The sequence below is a fragment of the Callithrix jacchus genome, chromosome 22 (genome assembly GCF_049354715.1).
Source record: "Callithrix jacchus isolate 240 chromosome 22, calJac240_pri, whole genome shotgun sequence".
In the NCBI taxonomy this organism is placed as follows: Eukaryota; Metazoa; Chordata; class Mammalia; order Primates; family Cebidae; genus Callithrix; species Callithrix jacchus.
The window spans coordinates 16477865-16491495 of record NC_133523.1 but is presented as its reverse complement, the minus strand read 5'-3'; the positions used below and the strand labels follow the sequence as shown (position 1 = coordinate 16491495).

Sequence of the window (13631 nt, the reverse complement as noted above, 5' to 3'; positions counted from 1 at the left end):
CTGAGATCACACCACTGCACTCCAGCCTGGGCAACAAGAGCAAAACTCCATCTCAAAAAAAAAAACCAAAAAAAAAAAACCTCTTAGAACTGATAAACAAATTCAGTTAAGTTGCAAAATACAAAAATCAACATATGGAAATAGTAGCATTTCACCAATGATAAAATAGCTGAAAATAAATCAAGAAAGTTTTCCCATTTACAATAGCTACAAAAAAAAAAAGTCCGTTGAATCGAGTTGCTGGATCAAACCCATCCTGAAAGCCACACTGCCCCATGATAATTTGATTTTATAAACCAATACAATCCCTGTGGCTTAAGTCACTATAGTTATGTTTTCTGTTCTTATCAACATGGAAACTCCTTCTCTGAGAACCCAAAGTAGGATCAAAGTTTGAGTTCTCTCCCAGGACCCAGCAAAGCCCAGCACAGAATGAGAGACAGAAAGGGCATTTGAGTCTGTTGAATAAATTAACAAATGATTCTGCTGTTACCTGCTAGTGCCAGTGGAAACTGAGCATCTACCCTGGTGCCTGAGAATGCTTTGCAGAAAATCTCTTTCCTCCCGTTTCTGGGGTTGTCACAGTGGGGCAGTCCAGGGATTCGTTGTGTGACCCTCTCTGAGCTTTTAGCAGCTCCTCATTAAGATGGGGCAGGAAGGCTGGGTGTGCTGGCTCACGCCTGTAATCCTGGCACTTTGAGAGGCTGAGGAGGGCTGATCATTTGAGGTCAGGAGTTCGAGCCTGGCCAACATGGTGAAACCCCGTCTCTACTAAAAATGCAAAATGAGCCAAGCGTGGTGGCAGGCACCTGTAATCCCAGCTGCTCAAGAGGCTGAAGCAGAATTGCTTGAACCCGGGAGGCAGAGGTTGTGGTGAGCCAAAATCATGCCAGTACCCCACAGCCTGGGAGACATCCGCCTCCTACAGGGGGACGATGCAAGCAGCGAGATAACCCACGTCACTGCTCCCCAGAGCCCCGGAGGCAACTCTCGTTTTTGCTAATTCGTAATATTGGTTATTAATAGTTAACATTTGTTTCACATTTGCTTATGCTTCTTCCCCAAAGACATTTACGTCAAAGGGCAACTTATTCTGCCATTCTCAAGGGAACCCTTTGCCATATGAAGGGAGTAGGCGAAAAAGAGCCAAGAACTCTATCTTAATCCCAGCCAGATTCTGTCACCTGGGAAGGGTATCATACCTGAACACTACTAAGCTGTTCATTAAAAATGGTAATCAGGCCGGGCGCAGTGGCTCAGCCTGTAATCCCAGCACTTTGGGAGGCCAAGGCAGGCAGATCACAAGGTCAGGAGATCGAGACCAGCCTGGCCAATATGGTGAAACCTCGTCTCTACTAAAAATACAAAAAATAGCCAAGCATGGTGGCACGCGCCTGTAACCCCAGCTACTCAGGAGGCTCAGGAAGGGGTATCACTTGAATCCGGGAGGCAGAGGTTGCAGTGAGCTGAGATCGCACCACTGCACTCCAGACTGGCAACATAGCAAGACTCCATCTCAAAAAAAAAAAAAAAAAAAAAAAAAAAAAAGGGTAATCAAGCTAGGCACAGTGGCTCACACCTGTAGTCCCAGCACTTTGGGAGATCAAGACAGGCAGATTACCTGAGGTCAGGAGTTGAAGACCAGCCTGGGCAACATGGTGAAACCTTGTCTCTACTACAAATACAAAAATTAGCCAGGTGTGGTGGCGTGTGCCTGTAACCCCAGCTACTCAGGAGACTGAGGCAGGAGAATCACTTGAACCTAGGAAGTGGAGGTTGCAGTGAGCCGAGATCGCGCCACTGCACTCCAGCTTGGGCAACAGAGACTCTGTCTCAAAAAAAGGTCATCAGCTGGGGTCTGAGGGAACCGGGGACATTTTAGCACCAAATCAGGTCTTGTAATGATACTGGAAAAGAAGGCTTGTGGCGAGGTCTCGTGCTATTCAAGTCCCAACACTTATCAGCGAAGCCATCGCTCTGGCAGCGTTTGGCTGGTTTTCCATAAATCGTAGTTTCCTGCATCCTCCTCCAACCGGCCGGTTCACCCTCCCAGGTACCTGGAAGCTTGAATGCTATATTTGAATGTTATATATATTTTTCTTTTCTTTTCTTTTTCCTTTTTTTTTTTTTTTTGAGACAGAGTCTTGCTGTGTCTCCAGGCGCCAGGCTGGAGTGCAGTGGCACGATCTCAGCTCATTGCAATTGCTGGCTCCCGGGTTCAAGCAATTCTCCTGCCTCAGCCTCCCAAGTAGTTGGGACTACAGGCGCACCCTACCACACCCAGATAATTTTTTGTATTTTTTTAGTAGAGATGGGGTTTCACCATGTTGGCCAGGATGGTCTCGATCTCTTGACCTTGTGATCCGCCCGCCTCAGCCTCCCAAAGTGCTGACACTACAGGCGTCAGCCACCACACCAGGCATATTTTTCTATATTTGAGACAGGGTCTTGCTCTGTCTCCCCGGCTGGAGTGCAGCAGCACAATCTTGGCTCACTGCAGCCTCCAATTCCCAGGCTCAAGTGATCCTCCCACCTCAGTCTCCCAAGTAGCTGGGACCACAGGCATGTGCCACCACGCTTGGCTGATTTTTTTAATTTTTAGTAGAGACAGGGTTTTACTATGTTGCCCCAGGTTGGTCTTGAACTCCTGGACTCAAGCAATCCTCCCATCTCAGCCTCCCAAGGTGCTGGGATTACAGGCATGAGCCACCACACTTGGGCAGAAGCTTGAAGGTTAAAGCCAGAGGTCACCACTAGGTGATGTTTCCTGCTGCACTGACAAAGAAACTGAAGCCAAGACTGGGGCAGACCCAGGTCAGCCTCAAGCCCAAATCTCCCAATGGTCACACTTCGCTCTAGAATCATCGATGGCTCCCTATTGCCCACCAGATGCCGAAGTCCGAGCCCATGACGCTCCAGCCTCATCTCCTAGCCTCTTCCTAGCCTCACCTACAAAACAGCAAACAGCGAGGACATGCAGTGCCTTTCCACCAGCACGCCTTTTGTCCCGGCTATTCCTGCCATCAGCTCCCCAGCCTGCATCTCCTTCTGCCCATCCACATCCCTCCAGCTCTCAAGGATCATTGCCCCATGCTCTAGAAACTTCCCTAACCCTGCTCAAACCCCTTCCCACTTCACTGTTGCTCCCTCCAGCTCACCAAGAATATATTTTCTCTCTTCTTTTCTTTGAGACAGGGTCTCACTGTGTCACCCAGGCTGGAGTACAGTGGTGTGATCTTGGCTCACTACAACCTCTGCCTCCCAGACTCAAGCGATCCTCCCACCTCAGCCTCCCAAGTAGCTGGGACCACAGGTGCACACCACCACGCCTGGCTACTTTTTTGTATTTTTAGTAGAGACGGGGTCTTGCCATGTTGCCCAGGCTGGTCTCAAACTCCTGGGCTCGGGTGATCGGCCATCTCAGCCTCCCCAAGTGTTTGGATTACAGGCATGAGCCACCGCGCCCCGCCCATAGTTTCCCTCTTCATGTGTTCGGAATCATACTCTCAAAGTTCAAGTGTCCAGTCTCCTTATATGTTCAAGGTCACTTTGGGTTGGTGACTTTGCCTCTCTGGCCTCAGTTTTCTTCCTTGTGTGACAAGTGGGGAAAAGAACAGCACCCAGTTCCCAAGGGTCTTGGTGGGATGGGGCTGGCACAGCACTGGCCCCAGGAGATCCTCGGGTGAGGCTGCACCAGGCACCACCGCCCAGACCAGCATCTGGGGCTGACTCAGAGCCAAATGCTGGCCCTTTTCCCAGACCTGGCAAACCCCCAGCGGCGTCTGCTTCCCTTGGACTGGGCTGGCAGCTGAGGGTCCTAGGAGGGGCTGTCTCAGGTTGATCTCTCCCACCAGAACTTCCAGACTTCAGACTTGCCTCCGTGTCAGCGGAGTGGGGTCTTTTTTTTTGAGACAGAGTCTCGCTCGTCACCCAGGCTGGAGTGCAGTGGTGCAAACTCATTGCAGCCTCCACCTTCCAGGTTCGAGTGATTCTTGTGCCTTAGCCTCCAGAGTAGCTGGGACTACAGGCGCATGCCACTATGCCCGGCTAAGTTTTGTATTTGAGCAGAGATGGGGTTTTGCCATGTTGGCCAGGCTGGTCTCCCACTCCTGACCTCAGGTGATCTGCCCCACTCGGCCTCCCAAAGTGCTGGGATGACAGGTGTGACCCACCGCACCTGGCCAAGAGTATGGTCTTTGTAACAGAGTTTGTTTATGTCCCTCTCCTGCTCACACTTCCCCCATGGCTCCCTAGTACCCTCTATGCCTTGGTCCTGCCCTGGCATGATGAGACTGGGGCATCCCTGTCTGGCTTAATCTCCCCTGATGACAGCGCCTTTGAGACATCAGCGCCCAGTATCCCCCAGCAAAGAACCAGGCATCTGTGACGGCTTCAATAACAACTGATGAAAAGAAACCTTGCCATTGACAGATGTCACGGGAGTGACAACCCCCCCCCGAGTCTGGGGTGCGTGGGGTGCGTGGGGTGCGTGGGGTGGGAGTGGCGGTACAGGAATTTCATTCCTTTTTCCCACTTGGGGAAACGGAGGTTCAGGCTGGTAAAGCCCTTTTCTCAAGGGCTCCCAGCAGAGCCCAATTCGAATCCTGAACTCAAAACTTAACCAGGATATCTTTGGGTGGGGTGGGGAAGTCGGGGGCGGTTTCTATTTTCTCTCTGCTGATCTGAATTTTCTGCAGCGAGCCCCGCACGCCTCACGCAATTAAAAAGGATTTAAAATAAAGGTAGGTGCCACTGTCGGGGTTCCAACATGTGGGTGACTTCTGATCCTCAGACGGTCACCTCCATTACACAGCAGTACTAAGGCGCTCAGAGATGTAGCCCTTGCTGGGGTCACACAGCCTTTCAGGGGAAAATCGAGGAGTCTGACCTTCGGAGAGAGGGCAGAGGTCACACCCCTCCAGGTGGCAAGGGAGTGCGGCCCCTTTAAGAAAGCAAGCGCCAGGAAGAGGAGCCCCAGCTGGGGAGGGAGCAAGGGCAGGAGGTGGGGCTTGTTGCCAGGGACAACCAGTCACCTAGCAACAAGCTTCCTAGCTGCAAGCTCAGGGACCGCAACTGGGGAAGGGGCTTTCTGCCCCGGTTCTTCCCTGACTCCTGGGCTCTCCCCTGTTCGCCCATCCTTTGTGGTACCCCGTTATCCTGGCTCCGCAGGAGGAGTCCCTGTTTCCTTAACTTGCCACTCAATGTCATGCTCCTAGTCTTTTGCCCAGGCTGTCCCACAGCAAACATGACTCTGTTGTGTCCTGGTTCCCACTATGAGACACCCCCACCCTCACCAAGGCTGGGTCCGGCCCTGGTCCTGCAGGGCTGGAGGTGTCTAAGCTGGCTCTGGGTCCCCCAGACTGGGGACTCCTCCCTTGGGGCTGGGGCTGGGGCTGGGGCTGGGGCTGGGGCTGGGATGGATTCTCTTGGAGGCCCCAGCCTCTCCTAGGGAGAGCTGGGGATGAGGTCACAGTGGCAGGGAGGGAGGAAATGAATGAATGAAAACAAATCTGTCTCACTCAGCACCCCTTGGGCTATAGTAGGTGATCTCCAACCTAGGCAGTGGAGGGGTGCACAGGCCATGATTGGCTAGGTCAGGAAAACCCCCCAATTCTCCAGGATGGGAAGGGGGTGGAAATTCCCTGGCTGGAATGACCCTGAGTCCTGGAAGTTCATTTTGGCCCTGGGTTTGAGTGCTGACTCTGCACTTTTTCATGGGGCAGCTTCAGGTAAGATGTTCCTGCTCTGGGCCTTGGTCTCCCTATGACACAAGCTATGACTTGCCCAAGGTCGTAAGGCCTGTGAGGTCTGGGGTGGGTGTGGATTCAAACCCAGCCTGACTCTTCCCACGTTAACTTGCATCCCTTGCAGACCTTCCTGTCCAAGACTCTACCTACAATAATTCACCCAGTCCCCCCATCTCCATAAAAGTCCCTGAAGCCCTGTCAGGATCCCCCACCAAAATAAGAGTAGGTCTTACCCAAAAATGCTCCCCAAAATACGACATCCTGATGATCTCTGGGTCCCCCAGAGACCCCCGCAGGCCCCGTCCACTGCCTGTCTAAAGAGAGAGGCAAGTTTGACTTACAGAGTTATTGCCAGTATGGGCCTGTTGAGGGGGAAAGTCCCTCCCTGTAGAGGAGGGAGAGAAAGGATGAAGGAGGAACTGAAAGCCCCATTGCTAAGACCATGCCAGCACCCCAGAGATAATTCGGCCCTGGTGCTGGTCCCAAGTAGCTCCAGTAAAGGGGACAGAACAAGAAACAGATGCCCTTAGTTCCACAGAGTCAGGACTGGACTAGGTGGGGGGACAAGAGCTGAGGGAGTCTAGATTGGAGGAGGGGGCATGGAATGTGGGGTTTTAAGGTATGTATAAGAGTTCATAGCAATGGGTAGGAGCAGTACTGGATGACCCCCAACCTTGGCAAGAAAGCTCTGAGCCACTTCACAGATGGGAAAACTGAGCCCTCCCCGCCTCCAGAGGGGAAGCCACTTGCCAAGATCACACAGCTAGGAAGTGATAGATTTGCGCTCTCGACTGGCTGAGCTCTCAGCTGCACTCCAGGCGGTTCCTGTAGGAAAAGGATTTGAAGAGAAACAGATGTAGGGGCTGTGATCAGCCACATGGGGGTTGGGGTCCCTGAAGTGTCCCTAAGGGTCCCTTGGGGGGTCTTCTGAATTCCTCTACAACAGTCCCCACCTTATGTACCCTCTTGGGAGTCAGAGCTCACCCCTCATTGTGATGCCCCAGCTGGCACTGGTGCCCCCACAATTCCCAACCCGGCCCTTGAAAGCCAGTGTTCACCTTGTGTCTGAGTCACTGTCCAGCTCTGTGCCTCAGTTTCCCCATCTGCAAAATAAGAAGGAATGCTTAGAAGGGATCTTGCCAGGGAACCTCAGGTATCTGCAGAAAAGGCTGGGTCAGGCCGCCCGGCAGGGGACGAACAGGCAGTGTCCTTGGCATGTGCTAGAGGCCAGGCTTGTTACTGGAGCCCGAGGGCCTCATTCATAATTCATGACCCGGCAGGCAGCTCAGTAGCAGCTGGGAGCCTGAGAGGCACAGTGGCAAGAGAGACAGGGACCGGTGGCCACAGGATTAGGAGGCTCCCAGGGTCTCCCCAGGAAAGGACAGAGCAAGACCTTGGGCAAGGCTGCCCCTCTATGCACCTCAGTTTAGCTCATCTTGAAAGCTAGTTTAGGCACGGTGGCTCACACCTGTAATCCCAGCACTTTGGGAGGCCAAGGTGGGCGGATCACTTGAGGTCAGGAGTTCAAGACCAGCCTGGCCATTGTGGTGAAACCCTGTCTCTACTAAAAATACAAAAATTAGCCGGGCGTGGTGGCGCGCGCCTGTAATCCCAGCTACTCAGGAGGCTGAGGCCGGAGAATCGCTTGAACCCAGGAGAGGAATGTTGCAGTGAGCTGAGATTGTGCCATTGCACTCCAGCCTGGTGACACAGCCAGACTCTGTCTCAGAAAAGAAAGAAAGAAAGTTTAATTGGACCCAGTATCACTCACCCTCCAGTCCTGGGGCTTCTGTGAGTCACCTCAGACCTCCCGTATGCCCACCCTGGATAGCATAATGTCAGGGTCCCTGAGTTGATTCAGCCATGGGCCTGGCCCTGCAGGAGTCCCCAGTCTAGAGGGACAGAGCTGGACACAGCTACCCCTGTCCTGCATGGTCAGGGCTGAGCCAGATGGAGGGACAAGGTCCACAAGAGCCTAGACTAAAGGAGGGTTCATGGGACTTGGGGTTTTAAAGGATGAATAGGAGTTCGCTGGGCAAAAAATTGTTTGTTTCAACAAACATTCCTAACCTTGCACTGGTTAACAACAGGGCCCCTGAAAAACTCCGGCCCCTACTGTGGCCCCTTAGGAAACCTAATTTGGTGGCAGGGGTAGGGTGGTGAGCATGCTATACTGACATCCCCACGGGAAATGCTCTAAATTCCCATATCATGTCTTAGCTTTTATCCATGACCGGGACCCTAAGCATCTCCAGATCCCTTAGAGCTGTGCTGACTGGCAGGAACCACTAGCCCCAAATGGTGAATTAACTGTTTTTTCTTTTTCTTTTTTTCGGAGACAGGGTCTTGCTCTGTTGCCCAGGGCTGGAGTGCAGTGGTGCAATCACAGCTCACTGCAGCCTCAACTTCCCAGGTTCAAGTGATCCCCCATCTCAGCCACCTGAGTAGCGGGGACTTCATGCCCAATTAATTTAAAAAAAAATTTTTTTTTGTAGAAACTAGGTCTCACTAGCATTGCCTAGGCTAGTCTTAAACTCCTGCACTAAAGTGATCTTCCCACCTGGGCCTCCCAAAATGCTGGAATTACAGCCATGAGCTACCACCCCTGGTCTTAATTCTTGTATTAATGATTTGTATGTTTGTTGTTTTTTTTTTTGAGATGGAGTTTCGCTCTTGTTGGCTAGGCTGGAGTGCAGTGGCGAGATCTCGGCTCACTGCAACCTCCACCTCTCCTGCCTCAGCCTCCCAGTATCTGGTGATACTGCCATGCCTGGCTAATTTTGTATTTTTAGTAGAGATGGGGTTTCTCCATGTTGGTCAGGCTGGTCTCACTCCCGACCTCAGGTGACCAACCCGCCTCAACCTCCCAAAGTGCTGGGATTGCAGGCGTGAGCCACCGCGGTCGGCTTATATTAATGTTAAACCAAGTAAAATTAAATACAACTGGCTGGACACGGTGGCTCACACCTGTAATCCCAGGACTTTGGAAGGCTGAGGTGGACAGATCACTTGAGGTCAGGAGTTCGAGACCAGCCTGGCCAACATGGCAAAACTCCATCTCTACCAAAAAATACAAAAATCAGCCAGGCATGGTGACGCATGCCTGTAGTCCCAGCTACTTGGGAGGCTGAGGCACAAGGCTCGCTTGAACCTCAGAGGCAGAGGTTGTAGTGAGTTGAGATCATGCCACTGCATTCCAGCCTGGGTGATGGAGTGAGACCCTGTCTCTCTCTCTCTCTCTCTCACACACACACACACACACACACGCACACACACCCCAAAATTAAATACAATTACATGCCCAACTCCTCACCTGCGCCAGCCTCCCTTCCAAGGCTCAGAAGCTACATGAGGCCGGTGGCTGCTGTGTTGGATGGCACTGATGAGAAAGTCCTGTGACCAACATTGTTCTAGAAGATCCCAGGAGCCACAGAGCCCAAGTTCCCCAGAAACCAAGAATCTCACTACTGTTTTTACAGTTTCAATGATTGCCTCACCCACCCCACCCCTGGCAAACAGATACACACGGAGCACCAGCCTGTGTGCGACCCTCTACCCAACTATTCACACACATCCGTTCAGCCAACCTTCACGCCATCCCTGAGATGCAATCTCAACGTTACGAGGGAAACTGAGGCACAGGGAGGTCCGTCATTGGTCCCGGCTGACTGTGATTTTGCCCCTGGTCTCTTTGCCAATGACCTCCTGTTTGAAACCATCACGCGTGGCTCTCTAGGTTTCCAAGCCCCCACTGCTGCCCTGCCCCAACCCAAACCACCACTCACAGCTGGAATGGGGGACGGGGGACAGGGCAACGGGTAGCCCCACGCAGGCCTTGGCCTTGGCCAGCCCAGGAAGTGACACCTGCTACTTCTCCTGAAACCCAGGCCCCAAGCAGAGGGGCCTCCCTTCTGCTCCTGAGTGGAGGGGGCAAGGAGAGGTGATGGGTATCTACCGGCCAGGGTTCAAACTCACCGGACAGGGTAGCGAGTGGGATGGGGCCCCCGTCTGATGAGGCAGGCGCCAGGAGACGGCCACAAGGCCACTTCCGTCAGCGCCAAGTTGGAGGCTTGTGTGCATGGGGGGGACAGGAAGCTCACCCCGCCCCGCCTACCATCCAACCGCCACCTTACCTCCCCCGCCCGATTGGCACCCATGGGACCTCCCTGGAACTACATAGGCCATGGGTGAGCAAACAGACGCCTGAACCTGGGGCCCCCCAGCCTGAACCTAGGTCTGTTCTTACCGAACAAATAATAATCACGAAAAAAACTGGGAACTAGCTGTGCACCTACCCTGGCCCAGACATTCAACATCTCACCATCCTGACGTGCAACAATACCCACTTCATAGACAGGGTAAACTGAGGCTCGGAGAGGGAAACGCGCTCAGAAAGGGGAAGACATTTTTGTATTCGTTACATTTTGTATTCACTACAAAAGGAATTTAAAATTATATTTTAGTCCGGGCGTGTTGGCTCATGCCTGGAATCCCAACACTTTGGGAGGCCAAGGCAGGTGGATCACTTGAACCCAGGAGTTCGAGAACAGCCTGGGCAACATGGTGAAACCCCGATTCTACTAAAAATACAAAAGTTAGCCGGGTGTGGTGGCACATGCCTGTAATCCCAGCTACTTGGGAGGCTGAGGCAGGAGAATTGCTTGAACCCGGGAGGCAGAGGTTGCAGTGAGCTGAGATCACACCACTGTACTCCAGCCTGGGTGACTGAGTGAGACTCTCTCAAAAAAAACAAAACAAAACTATATTTTACTACTGCATTGGCATAAAGACAAATATATTAATGTTATACAGAAAAATGCTTCCTTCAACCCAGAAGTTCATTCTTTTTCCCTTCTGATTTTAAAAGCAGTGAAAACATCACCCTGGGGGCCCCTAAAAGCACTGTGAGCCTGAGACGTTGGGCTTGTCGGGTCTGCTGTAGTCAGCTCTGCTAGAGCCCAAGTCTCCCAGCCTGTACAAAGCCAGCACAAAGCCCAGAGAGGGCTGGAGACTTACCCAAGGTCACACAGCACACTGCCAGCTGACTCAGGGCCCCATCCTGCCTTCCCGGCACCAAGTCTTGCAAACCTGGGGCTGAGACGGAAGAGATAAAACAAAGTAGGAACCACATCAGCAACAAAGGCAAGACCGGAGCTCCCACCCTGGGAATCAGGTGGTGCCTGGCTGGGAGTCCGGAGCTGCTGACTTGCCGATGACCTTGGACCACTCCTGACCTTCCAGGATCTGGCATTTCCCTCTCTCTTGGACCCCAGTGTGCACACAGTAGGCCAGGAGCAAGGGTTTTCTCATCCTTCCCACTGACCGGTCACTTGGTTCAAGTGGGTACCATGCATGCTGTTTCAATGACCTACAATGTCACATCTCCCCCTTGACTAAGCCACCTGGGCTGCGATCACTTAACACAGTCTGGCTTGATTCTTGCCACTGCATCTCGAGGCAGTCTTATCTTGACCACAATGGGGAAACTGAGTCACATGCCCCCAGTCACATAGCGACTCCAGCCACCAAGTGGGAATCTGAGCTAGGGATTCTCAGGAATTTTCTGCCCTCCCCACGAGTCCCCTCCCTTTCCCTCACTTCATTTGGCAAACATCTATTGTGTGCCGACTGTGTACCTACATTTCCCAGACGCTGGAGTCTCCTCAGGCAACATTCTTGGCAGACTCCCCCTTCCCCACCCTCCTCCTGCTCAGCAGTGACCCCATTTAATGAGCACTGCTAATATTGTCATTAATATTATAATGATCATGTCTGTATTTACAGAGCTCGCCTCCTCCTACAGACTCCTCTCATCTTCCCAGAGGAATTCAGCCCATTTCACAGAAGAACACACCAAGACACCAAGTGAACACACACACACAGGCAGAGGCAAATTCAAATCTGGAGGTGTCAGACTCCCAGCCCTGTGCCCACCACTGGGAGGGGGACAGGGGATGAGCTGGCCTGGCAACTCCCACCTCCTCCTGCCCAGGACCCAACCCAAGAACAGCTTCACCCCTGGCGTGGGTGACGGTATGTGGGTCAGGGTGTGCCCTAGGTGGCCCCACCAGTGAGGCCAGGGTGGCTAAGCCCTGTCCCGACGATTGCAGCTCGGTCCTATGTTTTACTCCCTGCCCCTATGCCCCCAACCTGAGTATCAGGGTGTCATCATCAACCCATTTTTCAATGCAGTAAACTGAGGCTCAGAGAATAGCAAGGTACTGTGGGAGGGTCCTCAACCCAATGTTCTCAGGACCCCAAACCACCCACATGTTAAGCAGAAGAGTGAATCACCATCGGACAAAAGGTGGGCTGGGTGAGTTCAGAATCTGCAAAATGCAGGGTCTGAAGCTCCCAACCTCAATTTTCAAAAGAGGAAACGGAGGTTCAGAAAGGTGCTGTCGCCTGCCCAAGGTCACCAGTGAGGCAGGTCCATTCAACACTGCCTCCCGGTCCCCAATGCGACTGGGGCAGGTGACTTGGGGGATCCAAGGCAGATGGAGGGCCCCCCACCCCCCAAGCCTCCTCCGCACCCCACTCACAGCCAGCCTCTGGCAAGATCCTAATTTACCTCGATTTATTTTAATCCCCAGGAACAGATGCTAGCTGTACACCTCCCCTCAGTGAGAGAGGGACCCCCCCCAAGTCCACACTCCAGGCCCTTCGAGGCCTGGTCTGGCTAATCCGTGCCAGGCAGGGGACCCCATGCTGACCTCCTCCCCAAAATTCCAACCTCGGGGTCCCCACAGAATATGCCAGTAAACGCCCCCTACCCCATCCTTGAGGTGGGGCGCTGGGATGGGGCAGATTAGAGGGACCAGGGGACCTCCCAGTTCCTCCAGCCACCAGGCCTGGAGGAAAAGAGAAGTGGGTCCCTCATCTCGGTCCCTGGGGGTCTGCAGGCCGGAGCTGTGAAGAAGGAATTTAGGGGTGGTCTCCACCAGAGCCGCCGCCCAGCGTTCCAGGCTGGAAGAGGAGCGGCGCCCCCATCTTTGCAGCCCCAGAACCCAGACTTAGGCTTAGAATAAAAGGATTTGGGGAGGGGTCTCGCGTCGTCGCCACCGCCCCCGTGCACTCTGGGTTCTAGGCCAGGAGACGGGATTTGGGGAGCTGTCCCCATTTCCGCCTGTAGTGTGGACCCCCGATTAACACTGGTGGGGGGAAGCCGGGGCACCCGCCGCGTACCCCCACCCCCTGCTCTCCATCCCGCCAGTCCCGCCGCGCCTTTGCCCTCCGCAGCCTCCGGGGCTGCAGGGTACGGTGCGCGTGGGAGGCTGCGCGGGCCAGGACGCCCCATGGGGGTCCAGGGGGCAGCACTCACCTCCTGAGCTCGGGCCAAGCCCCGCGCTCGCCGCCACCTGCGGCTTGGTCGCTGACACCCGAGCCCGCCCCGCCCCTCCCTCCGAGGCTGCGGCGCGGCTGCCGGCTGGCTCCGCCCCTGGGGCGTGGCCTAGAAAGTCCCCACCCCAGTGACGGCGCCGGTAGGCAGAGGCGGGCTCTGATCCCGCGCGGTCCGCCATTGGGCCATTTAGGCGGCCAGCTCCGCCAACCCAGCGCGGTGATTGGCCCAGCCGTAGATCAGGATCCTTTTTATATTCCCCCCCCTTACACCACCCGCAGTCTATTTGCATAATTTAAAGAGACAGGCGCCACTCTTTCCCCCTGAGACTCGATGGTAAGTGGTAAGGAGCGACCAACGTTTACTGAGCGCCTAGACAGGGCTCATTTGATGACCCCCCTCCTCCACAAGCCTGTAAGCGGGACATTATTGGTATTTATTTTACAGATGGGAAATCAGGCTCAGAGAGGGCTAGGTCTTGCTTGTAGGCCATACAACAAGTCTGGCAGCTGGCCCAGGGCAGTCTCGGAATCCGGCCACTGGCA

At 53.8% G+C, this 13631-nt stretch overlaps 1 protein-coding gene across 23 annotated transcripts in view; it reads right to left on the bottom strand.

Moving 5' to 3' along the window:
- Positions 1-13139, bottom strand: part of FCHO1 (FCH and mu domain containing endocytic adaptor 1) — a 41843-nt gene extending 28704 nt beyond the window's left edge. For 15 of the 23 annotated variants that reach the window (XM_054250637.2, XM_054250639.2, XM_078361787.1 and 12 more), the window contains exons 1-5: positions 13069-13139; positions 10764-10841; positions 6806-6850; positions 6494-6572; positions 5981-6057 (exon numbers count right to left, since the gene is read on the bottom strand). In XM_054250637.2, coding sequence (XP_054106612.1) covers positions 5981-6007 — 27 coding nt within the window. In that variant the 5' untranslated portion in view covers positions 6008-6057; positions 6494-6572; positions 6806-6850; positions 10764-10841; positions 13069-13139. Of the gene's footprint in view, positions 1-5980; positions 6058-6493; positions 6573-6805; positions 6851-9722; positions 9786-10763; positions 10842-13068 lie in introns of those variants that run through there. The other 8 variants (XM_054250628.2, XM_054250631.2, XM_078361786.1 and 5 more) reach the window with 5 other exon arrangements.
- Between the last annotated feature and the right edge of the window lie 492 nt (positions 13140-13631).